The sequence below is a fragment of the Gekko japonicus genome, unplaced genomic scaffold, assembly GCF_001447785.1.
Source record: "Gekko japonicus isolate JY-2015 unplaced genomic scaffold, Gekko_japonicus_V1.1 scaffold1916, whole genome shotgun sequence".
In the NCBI taxonomy this organism is placed as follows: Eukaryota; Metazoa; Chordata; class Lepidosauria; order Squamata; family Gekkonidae; genus Gekko; species Gekko japonicus.
In genome coordinates this window covers 204,368-216,499 of record NW_015164718.1, presented here as the reverse complement: position 1 = coordinate 216,499, position 12,132 = coordinate 204,368, and the positions used below count along the sequence as shown (strand labels likewise).

The following is a 12,132-nucleotide window of genomic DNA, read 5'->3' as shown; positions in this document are numbered from 1 at the left end:
TGATGAAAAGTGTTTCCCAACAATAATTTCACAGATGGCTTCTACTGCTTAAAAGGTTGTGTTGAACAACATTATTGCCTTTACTTATCTTTCCAAAAACTCAAGGAGCTTTCTGCCTTATGACAGCAAGGGTTGCCAATCCATGTTGTAAAATTCCTGAAGATTGGGCAGTAGATCTGGAAGGGAAGAGTTCGGAGACAGGAGGGACCTCAATGGGGTATATACTGCCACAGAGTCCACCCTAAAAAGCTACCATTTTCTCCAGGGGAACTGATATCTGTACAATGGATATAAATTGTAATTCTGAGAGCTCTCCAGGGCTCACCTGGAGATTATCAGCTTTAATGACAGCAGGGATGTGAGTAACATCTGAACAGAGATTTGAACTTCCTGCCAACCTAGCAGTTCGAAAGCAAGAAATTGCAAGTAGATAAATAGGTACCACTTCAGTGGGAAGGTAACAGCGTTCCGTGCACCTTGGTGTTTAGTCACGCCGGCCACATGACCACGGAAACGTCTTCGGACAGCGCTGGCTCTTCGGCTTTGAAACGGAGATGAGCACCGCAACCCTAGAGTCGGACTCGACTGGCTTTCAAGCAAGGGAACCTTTACCTTTACTTTTTACATTGTCTCACTACATAATATATTTGTCTCACACTACATTGTCTCACACATAATGTTTACTTACTTCATTTAGTTACTTCATTTGTAGTCTGCCTTTGTCACTGAGACTCAAAGCGGATTACACAAATTAAAAACAATGCGTTAGACAGTATAATGCGCCATAATTTCATTACACCAACCACGTAATAAAACTCCATTACAAAATTAGAGAGCAGAACACCAAAACCAGTATAATGATACAATAAAACAGTAAGGAATATATAACAATGCCACAAAAACAGGTTGCAAAAATGAGATGTAATGGATTTTCTGAGCAACTACATCTCCCAACAGCCCCTTATCCTGTCTCTGACCTAAGAAACAGTAGCCTTCCTTTTTCTAAAGGGAGAAAAGAGAGAGAAGAGATAGCAAGGGAAAAGAGAAAGAGAGGTCAGAGGGAGAAATGCAGCGAGGAGCACCCCCCTGAGAGCTGGAAGGCCACCAACAAGGATTGCTGAAGTTGCAGCAAAGAGCTTCCTCCTGGAGTCCTGCTCTAAGACTGAAGCTAATGGCAGAAACTTTGATTAAGGTAGGCTCAGGCTGTGTTAGGAGAGCCCTGGAAGAAAGGCCTGGGATTAGTTAACTCTTACTACTGAACTGGAAGCACAAAAGGTCCAGTTAAAGACTCACCCTTGGAAGTATTATTTTGCACCCCCTCTTTAGTTGAAGCTTCTGTGTTTGCTTTAATCATTAAAGTTCTTGTTGAAACTACAATTATGGGAACCTACCCCAGGCTGACATAAAGGTACTAAGCCTTTAAGCACCTTCAGTGCTGGCCACGGATTTTAGTTGCACAGGCATGCCACTGATTTGTATTGTCACACAGATGGTAGTAGGATTGCCAAATCTGGTCTGGGGAATTCCTGGAGATTTGAGGGTGGAGCCTGGGGCGGGACCTCAGCAGGGTATGAGGCCATACAGTCTGCCACCCAAAGCAGCCTCCAGGGGAACTGATCTCTGTAGTCTGGGGATACGTTGTAATTCTGGGAGATTTCCAGTGGTTGGATTCAGTTTTAGTGACAGGCAAAAGGAACCCATCAGACAGCGACAGTATACCCCAGAGCCCTGGTAGTGGAACTACAAAGGGTAATAGGGAAACAGTGCAACAGTATAATACGTATAATGGGCAAAGCAATGAAAACCACCTAAATATATATAACAATTTAAAGGGGAAGGAATACCAAACAAAACAGAAAAAGTAGAAGGGGACAGACCATTCTTAGGGATGGAATTCCATGGTTTTAGTGCCACAATAGAGAAGGTCCTTTCTTGGGTTACCACCCACCTGGCCTCAGATGATGGGGGCAGCTGAAGCAGGGCCTCTGAAGATGTAGGCTGTCTTTAAGGTATGCTGGGCCCCAGCTATATAGGGCTTTAAAGGCCAGTGTCATCTCCATGAAATGGTCCTGAAAATAAATAGTAACCCATTGTTGGTGCAACAAGACTGGAGTGATATGATCAGTATGATTAGGGTTGCCAAGTCTCACCTTGTTCCGGAGCGGGGGACTCCTGGGTCGATCCCGGAGTGCCGCATCCACGTCATCAGGAAGTGACGTGACGACGCTGGGCACGCTGGGGGCGGGGCCACGACCATCTGAGGGAAAACCAAGTCGCGCCACTTCCTGGTGATGTGCACGTCGGGGTGGAGTTCCCCCTGGGGCCCGATCCGGTGGCAGCGGGGAACAGGCCTCTGTGGCGGGGGTTTCCCCGCCCCCCGGGGGGACTTGGCAAGCCTAGGTATGATCCACTCCGGTCAGTATTCCAGATGCAGCATTCCAGACGCTCTCAAAGGGCCATGCCATATATGGAACACATTTCACTCATCTAATCTAGATATTAACACATTGTGTTTCCTTTTTGTTCAAGAATGGCTGCAGCTGGCTCCCCAGGTAAAGCTGGTAAAAGGTGCTCCTGGCCATGGCATATGTAAAGTTTGGACCTGTTCTTCTCTCTGTGCTGGATTCTTTTAAAATTCCTCAAAGTTCAGAAGAAAGTCTGGAGACAAACAGAGCTTGTAGGAAGACCAAAGAAATAGGTATATCTTGAAGAGGATAAAGTATTCTGCAGCATCTAACATGAAATTTCTGACTCAGGCTCCATTAGCTGCTCTACCACTTCAGTCTTCCCCATTTCCAGTACTCAGCAGCATGAACCTCCTCAGCCAAGTGTTCTTTTCAACAGGCTCAAACTTTGTGATGAGTTTTCCCCATAAGCGCAACAGTGGCCGCATAAGGTCAGAAAGGCTTCCTTTTTTCAGCCACCTTCAGAGGGGTGATAACAAGTACGGAGCATGGATGAGCAATTTGGAATGATAAAATGAATTCAATGAGTCTTGCTTTTTTTTTTTTTTTAAAGGTCTATAACACTGCATATGGAGCAGATGAGGCTGCATTTATTACAGCCATAATTTTACTGGTAAACTTCAAACAAGGTCTAAAGTTCCACCTTTTTGCCTGCTATAGAGAAGCACGCCAAATGGATGAAACAAAACCGCACCAAAAGCAATGAAAAGATTTCTTAAGCTAACATCCCCCAGGAACTATAACCCTACGATCCTCCTAAAGTGGCTGCTACTGCACATCTGCTTCCCCACTGCTGCAAGCGAGTGTACTAATTAATTAATTAATCCTTAATTGAAATATTTACACCTAACTTTTCCTCCTCATGAGGGACACTGACTTGCCAACTTGTATGCGAGCGTAACCCTGCCTCCATTTTCTGATACTTAGCGCGTAACTAGCCTGCTGTGTCGTGTGTGTGTCTGTGTTCGAGCAGACTCACAGTCATATGTCCACAAGGGAAACTCACCTTAAAAAGCACTGGTTCACTTGGTCCTGCGAGGGAGCACTGGTGGGGGTGGGGAAAAGGAGTTTCCAGTTTCCATTTCACCCTGATTCTGCCAGCTGAAAGGCAGGTGGAGAAGCTTTTTGACCCTTTTCTCTGGATCTATATGTTCTTCCTGGGGCAGAAGGGGGGGAGCCCCCTACCTCCCTTTCCGCTGGCAAAATCAGCGTGGGGGGGAAATGGAGAGCTCCTCGTCTCCCCTCACAGGTCTCCCTTGCAGCAATGAGAGAATGAGGAATTTTTAAGGTGGGTTCCACAGTGTGTGTCTGTAATGCATCCAGTCCAGACCGCGTGGCCGGCTTGGGCTCCACGTGGTCAGACCCAAATGTTGAACTTAGCTCCAAGAGACAATGGACTATGCGGATCCTAGCCCGCTCCAATCAGGGGGCTAGGTTCCCGGCCGAGAGCCTATGGGACTCTTGGCCACTGTAAATAACCTATTAGGTAGTAGGGGTGTGTTTTGGGTGGGGGTTTCTCGGTGGATATAAGCCGGCCTGCGAGCCGGCCCAGGTGGTCTTGTTCCTGATCGAATAAAGTACGCTTTGCTGAAATCACTCTCCGTCTGCGTACTTTTCAGTGTCTGACTGTAAGTCTGGTCCTGTACCTGTGACCTGGCACATCAGGTGTATCATGCACTTTGGCACTTTGAGGGTGGGGTTGTTTTGGCAGTTCCTGAGGGTTGCCAACCTCAAGATGGCACCTGAAGGTTTCCCACTATTACAATCAATCTGTAGACAACCAAGATCAGTTCCCCTGGAGTAAATGGCTGCTTTGGAGGGTGAACTGTGTGGCATTATACTCTGCTGATTATACTCCCTTACCTCCTCAAATCCTGCCCTCCCGAGGCTCCAACCCCCAGATCTCTGGGTATTTCCCAACCCAGAGCTGGCAGCCCTATCCAGATTCCTTAGTGTTCCTGATTAGCTGTCCTGCCACATATAATAGTTAAACTCATAGGAAGGCGTATGCAAAGTCTAAAAAATAAATAAGCCTCTGATTTAGCCACTCTTCTTCTGTTCTAGTGGGAAGGAGACAACCTGATGTGAAACACAAACACTTTTGCCCAGCTGCAACAACCTCAAGCAAGGTAGCCAGTGGGGAGGCAGGCATCAGGTGGGCTTAAAAGAGCTTGTTTATACCTCCCAGGTGCAAGTTTCCAGCAGCTCTACACCCTCCCATTCTTTGTAGTACATGAGGAACTAATCATTTTTTTCCTCTTCCATTGGCCCAAATGGGCTGATGGCCAAGAGGAGATATGAATGCCGTAGACTGAAATCCTATATTTAGTTCTGTGACGCTTAGGGACAGTTGAGGAACAGGTGATGGAGCGACTCACTAGGCATTTCAAATAGGTTACAACGGCAGGGAAAATGCAAGTAAAACAAGGATGCATGAACTAGCAAATATTTGTGAGCAATGCTCCCTCTAAGCTGTGAAGTCCTGTAAGCAAAAATTCTACTTTGTGAGCTACCAGCATTAAAGCTGTGAGCAGGCTGTTGATTTGGCTGCTGCATAAATTAGTTTGCTCTGGACTGGAGCCCTCCTTCCTGAGCTAAGACAAAAATGTGTGAGCCGGAGGGTAAAAAACTGTGAGCTAGCTCACGCTAACTCAGCTTAGAGGGAACACTGTTTGTGAGTCCCTGAAGGCATTGCTTTGAAGATGTAGGAGGCTTCCTTAGACCAGCTTTTGGAGATTACTGGGTTAGTGAGACATGGGACAAGCACCATAGTGGGGCCTGACTACCTCATCTACCCAGAGCTAAGGTGTTTGGGGATGGGGCTAAACAAGCCTTCATCACTTTTGATTTGTGCCTGTGAATAACCAGGAATAAATATAAACTGCTTCTGGATGTGGGACAGGACGAGCTTACCCAAGCATTTGTCAGGGTGAGGAGTTGATGCCTCCCCAACTGTCTTTATTTATTTATTTAGTACATTTTAGTTTTGCCCTTGGTGTATATTATTCCCCTCTGCTCCGTTTTATCATCACAAAACCCCTGTAAGATAGGTTGGACTGAGAGGGGGAGGGAGGGAGGCAGGAGGGAGAGAGAGTGACTGGCCCAAGTTCACTCAGTGAACATCATGCCTGAGCGGAGATTTGAACCTGGATTTACCAGGTCCAACACCAAGCTCATAGCCACGAGGGGGCCTACAAGTGTGACCTCCCCCTCCTGAATGTGCCCTGTCTCCTCAGCTGTGCCTTTTTTGTTTTCCTTTCCTCCATGCTTCCCAGTGAGGCACAAACCAAGCTGGAGCCTCATGAGCATGGGAGGAAAGCAGTGGAGGTGGGCTGGAGGCATGTGCAGTCACCACCGAAGGTCAAAGCCTGGCTGGGGTAGCATGCGCCATGGCTGGAGTGAGGGCGTGAGCGCCCCTGGAGAGGATGCTGCTGTTGCTGCAATGGCACCTTCTTTGCCAAGTTGAGTGGGGAAGGGGGGGCCCAAGCCAGCATCCTCAGGAGTCGGCCCCCAGCAGAGGGCAAGGCGCCTGCTGTGGAGCACACATCACAAAAGAACTACCTGCTGAATGCTTGGCGCGTCTGCATGTGCAGGGATGGGATCTCTCCCTTCTCTACTTCCATCTCTCTACTACCAAACGAGGTAGGTGGCCCCTAGGAGAGAGGGATATATGGTTTTAAAGAAAATGGATAATCAGAACAAAGTTTGAGTCCAGTGGCATCTTTAAGATCAACAAAGTTGTGTGCAAGCACATTTCTTCAGATATAGTGAAACAGAATTTCCCCAAGCATTAGATATAGGAAGGGGGGGGGGGAAGGTTAGTTGCCAGGAAGGGCCAATTAGTGACAGAAACAAAAACAGAAATTACCAGTCCATGATATAGTTATTGTATAGGTATTTGTTCTGCCGCTTCAGACCAACATGGCTACCCACCTGAATCTATCAAAATGGATTACCATTTAACCTTCTTTGTAGAATGATCTCTTGTAGAGACTTTGCACTACAACATAGCTCATTCATAATAAAATAAATAAATGATGATGCGTTCATCACCACTGTACTCATTTGCCCCCCCTAATAAAAATCTTCTGGATGTGAGGGCGATCTGGCTGCAACATCTGTCACCCCATTGATCGCCAGGGTTCATTCGGCTGATCTGGCTGGCTGGGCATGTGTCCCCTACCTCCCTCACTGCTCCATGCGCGTCCCTCCCAAAGCTGCGTTCTCAGTCAAAGAGGATGACCATCCCAGATAGAAGGAGTGTACCGTTCTTCGGTCAAGGGTATACGATAAAAACCTTCTGGCTATGGGCCTGTCCAGCACTGTCCGCTACATCATGAGCTAGATATATTTGCTTTGTGGGTTGCGAAGTCAGATTCATTTCTAAAGTCAACTCTCCCATTCCAGATCCTTTAAGCATTAATAAAATTGTAGTCAACGATTTCATCCAGTTCAGCTGTTATCTAAGATCAATTTTATGTAGTCCAGGTCTCTCCGGGAGGCTAGTAACCCTAGTTTGCCTCCTTATTTAATGGGCTTCTTTGCAAATCATTTACATAGGGACTATAGACTAGACTGATTCTTCTTCATCAGGTCGTGCATCAGGAACAGAATAAGCTTTTCATGAAGGAATGGTCAGGCTATGGCTTTACCCTCTTTGATGTTGAGTGTAAGGAGGGTGGCTTCCCAAATGACCTCTGGCTCAGTGTCAGCACAGAGAATGTGTCTGTGTGCGAACTTTGGAAACTTTCCAGTATTGTCTTCTCTGGGACTCTCCAGCCCAACACCTTCAAATTGACTGTGGATGAGAGAGAGATGTTCTTTGAAACCCCTCAGGTGGGGGAGATCATTAAAACCATGAAAGCCTACCGTGACATGACTGTGAAGAAATGTTACAGCATCAAGTCAGCCGCCAACCTGGACAGCTGTGCGAGTTTCTGGACCAAGTGATGAGGCCAAACGGACTTTTGGGATAGACCCACACCAAGTCCCAGATGTGGTTATATCAAAGCTTTTTTTTTTTAAATAACCCTTCCAACATGTTGCCTGACAGGCAAAACAGGACTGGTCCTGAGCATCCTCAGGGGCAGGGTTTGCTCCTCAGCCAACACCATAACCAAGAATACTACAGTTAGCAATCCCTAGGCTGTACTTCCTTTGGATCCTCTCCTCTGAGGAAGACTCTGTTGCAGGGGCACAGAGAAACCCAGGAGCAAACATTGCCACCTTTCTCAGAGAGATCTCTAGACACCATTTTGTGCAATAAAAGCTTTTCTCCTAAAGAGGACCCTACCAATACCGAATCCTTTGGATACTGATATAAAAGTCTTCTGCATTTGTCAACCTGTCTTATCTGTCATGACTGCTTCTCCTTCTTGAACTATATCTGGAAAATAGGTTTTGTCAGTAAGATTGAATAGCTTCTTATGCGTCAGGATTTCAAACCTTTCATTCTAGTAAGGTTAGAGACAAACTCTACAGGGTTTCTATCACCAGCACTGCAACCCTGATGTGAGTCAGAGCCCTGGGCAGCAGCTGCCTTCTTTAAAACTTTAGGAAGACATAATCTTGAATATCCCAGCGTCATATCTGTTTTGGCACTCTTGCCATTTTCTTGCAGTTTTCAAATCCCTGAAAAAGCTATTGCCCATATCCAGCTTTTGAGAGGTATTTATTATACTTTGAGTTAACTTGATATTTTTATAGTAACCTGAACAGTGGCCGCAGTTCTGTATTTCTGTTCCATATTTCATTACTAGCTGATCATGTTATTGAATCCTGTGCTTAAATCCAACGGAAGAATCCATTATGTATCTCTGCATTCAGCTAAGCTTTTCATGTTTTTCAACCTGTTAAAGCCTGAATGCAGTTTTTAAAATCCAGGGATACCATGTGTGCAGTCCCATTCTGCTGTTTTAACCTGCTCAAATCCAATTTATGATTTCATTTTCTTTTCTTGATCTGTTTTGCAGCTGGCTAACAGTTTGTAAAATTGTATGTTTTGCACATCACATGGCTTAGCTGTTTTCATATTTTTCCCCTCTAACATTATTGCCTTTTTAAAAAGTAGAATTATACCATCTGCTGTGTAGCACAAATATTAAATGGCTACATTAGCAACTTTTCCTCCAGGAATGAATAATGACTTCCCACTCAGGCAGTTTACAGAGCCAGAACAGTTTAGGAATAGAATGGCATCATACAAAAATGTGTCGTGAATTGAGCCATAGTATATAGGAGTTCAGGAGCTGCAGAACTGCAGGCTGTGGAAGGTCGGTAGTTCAGCAGTTCGAGACCTGAGCTGCCGCATGACGGAGTGAGCTCCCGTCTCTAGTTCCAGCTCCTGCCAACCTAGCAGTTCGAAAGCAAGAAATTGCAAGTAGATAAATAGGTACCACTTCGGTGGGAAGGTAACAGCGTTCCGTGCACCTTGGTGTTTAGTCATGCCGGCCACATGACCACGGAAACATCTTCGGACAGCGCTGGCTCTTCGGCTTTGAAACGGAGATGAGCACCGCATCCCTAGAGTCGGACTCGACTGGCTTTCGAGCAAGGGAACCTTTACCTTTACTATATAGGAGTTCACATCTGAGAGGAAGCATGCTAATCTGGAATTTGGACTAATTTAGAGTCCAGTGGCACCTTTAAAACCAACAAAGGTTTATTCAAGGTATGAGCTTTTGTGTGCATGCACACTTTTTCAATTTCAAATTCAAATATTTGGAAAAGTGTGCGTGCACACGAAAGCTCATACCTTGAATAAACCTTTGTTGGTTTTAAAGGTGCCACTGGACTCTAAATGTGTTCTGCTGCTTCAGACCAACATTTATTTATTTATTTGTCTATTTTTCACGTTTATATCTCGCCCTCCCCAGTGGGCTCAAGGTGGCTAACAAGGGCAGAGTAATTAGCCGTGCCATAATTAAAAACATATAAAACATTCCAACACTTAAAACAATGGTGCTCAGTCAATTACTAATCTCATACGTCCAGGATAGAATCAACACAGTTCCAGGTGGTACTCCCATGATATTTATGCCCAATGGCGACGGAAACATGGCTGCCTACCTGGAATTTGGACTGTAATTCTTTTCACACTTCCTTGAAAATAAATCCCTAAACTAAGTAGAAGTGAAACATGTATATGGTTGGGCTGCATATTATTCAGTGAGGACCCTGCTTCAGATTTATCATTTCTATCAGGTGTTTATCCTGCCCTTCTTTCAGGGAGCTGAGGGCAACTTATATGGTTTCCCCCATTTATGTTATAACCACAACAACCCCATGAGGTAAGTTAGGCTGAGAGAGAGTGACTGGCCTGTGATCACCTAGTGAGATTCCATGGCTGGAACTGGGATTTAGACCCAACCCCTTTACCATCCTGGCTCTCATTCAGTTTGAATTTCAGTAGTGGTCAAGATCCTTCCTTTGGGTTCTGTTTTCCAATTGACTAAGGCACAAAAGGCCAACCTAAGGGGTCTCATGCTGTGTCAGTGGTTCACATCCAATTATTCAGAACACTCTTGGCTATGAGCCATCCTTCTAAACAAATAATGGAGGAATTGATCTATAACTCACCAGGATCTGTCCCTAAGGTAACCAAATACTACTTCCTTGAACAAATAACTAAAATCATTCATGTTAAGTATTCTACTCTATTTTTATTACAACTTCAGCAGTCCTTTATAGCATCCAGTTGCCTTCTGAGAACGCTTGAAGAAGTCAACTGATATTAACATGTGTTTCACTCGCCTATTTTCCATTGGGAAAGCATATGACTTCTTACAAACTGAAGCTCTGAGAGACTTTTTCTTCTCCTTTTGAAATAAGGAAGTATGATTATGGGGTTTTGTTCATTTTTTTTTTTTTAAATGTGCATGGTCAGAAAGGTTATTTTCATTCCATCTATTCCCTATTTTTGTTTGTATCTTTTATGACATTTTAATGTTTATTATATACAAGCCTGGAAGATAGCACTGACCTTGACTCAACTGATCTAGCCATCTGGATCCATGCCATGGTAACTTTGAAGCTAGATTATTGTAATGCATTCTACATGGGTCTGCCCTTGAAGTTAAATTGGAGACTCGAGCAGGCCCGTAGCCAGGATTTATTTTTTTTAATTTGGGGGACATTTTAAAAAGTCAAGGGGAACTGAAATAAAAATTTAAAAAATTCACATAGACTGAGCTAAAGAAACTCACGTAAGAAGGGGGGGGGAGGCCATGTGCGTCTGCATGCCAAGCCGTGAATTCGCAGCTTGTAGTGCGGGTGCACAGCCCCCGCTTCTCCCCCAAAGCATTTAAAGAGACAAATTCACAGCTTGGAGTGCAGGCGCACAAAGCCTCCCCTACCACTCCTTCCCAAAAGTTATGGGGCCTTGGCAGCAAGTCGGGGCAGGCGGGCCCCGGGAGGCCCCACTGTAGCTACAGGCCTGGACTCCAGTTAGTACAGAAATCTGCAACTCGATTGTTACTAGACATTAGACAGAACATGACAGGGCTCTTTTTGTAGCTCTTGGAGGATTGGCTACATTAGGGGTGTGTCACCTAATATGCAAAGGAGTTCCTGCTACAAAAAGAGCCCTCCTATACCCATTCTTTCGGTCACTTTACTGACTAGCCATCAGCTACCCCCCCCCTTGGGAAATGGCCTGCCTGAGGAGGTCAGGAGGGCTCCCACTTTCCTGTCATTTCACAAACTATGTAAGACAGATAGATTCAGGTGGGCAGCCATGTTGGCCCGAAGCAGCAGAACAAAGTTAAGACAAAGTTTTATTCAAGGTGTTTGTATGCACGCACAATTATTCAGATACAATGAAATGGAAATTACCAGTCCATACATATAGGTAGAGGGTGAGCAGTAAATTAGCATTTGATCCTTGAATCTGTTAAACATCTTCATTATGCTGTATGCTAATTTACTATATACAAACCTGTCATGCTGTTTGCTGAGAAAATTACAGATCTCCCAGCATCATGCCTGGTTTAACCTAGCAATATTGTAGTAGAAATACTAATTGCTTTTGCCTCAGTGGTATCTCTAGCCAAATAAGTTTTGAAAGTTTTTGACGCATCCCAAAATCTTGCAAATAGGGATGCAGAGAAGGGGGTTCCCAGAGATCCCAATAGGAGACCTACAAAACTTGAGGGGCCTGTTCTAGTCTGGCATCTGAAGTATCTGAGACCGATTCCCCACAAGCAGTTGTGCCGCCTTCGCTCTTCTGTTTCTCCCACTTGCACTGGTTAATTTCACACTATTCGCTGCATGGCCACATTTTGACCCACAGCTCCCCCCAATCTCAAAAAACAAGGATTGAGAAGACACGGGGGAAATCGGGGGAAGCTGCAAGTCAAAATGTGGCTGCGCAGCAAATAGTGTGAAATTGACCAATGCAAGCGGGGGCAACAGAAGAGCAAGGGTGGCACAGCTGCTTGTGGGGAATCGGTTTGAGTTTTTAAACTGTTGAGGGTTTGCTACAGAGGTGAAGCAGCAACTTCAGGGAAGGGTTAAGTGTGGTCATGCATGTGTGCCTAGGCCCTTTCGACTGTCATCCCTTTCAGTTTTTTATTTTATTCCTTTGCCAAGAGTTCGGATTGAAGGTAGGAGGCTGAGTAATCATTGAGTAGAGGTATGAGTGTGCACACCACAATGATGCTTCTATCTC

At 45.2% G+C, this 12,132-nt stretch overlaps 1 protein-coding gene across 1 annotated transcript in view; it reads left to right on the top strand.

The window, feature by feature from the left end:
* The window catches only part of VIP (vasoactive intestinal peptide), an 80,856-nt gene extending 73,441 nt beyond the window's left edge, over positions 1-7,415 (top strand). Inside the window, exon 6 of the mRNA XM_015409574.1 lies at positions 7,059-7,415. Within this exon, the coding sequence (XP_015265060.1) occupies positions 7,059-7,415 (357 nt within the window). The remainder of the gene's footprint in view (positions 1-7,058) is intronic.
* The last annotated feature ends 4,717 nt before the right edge of the window (positions 7,416-12,132 follow it).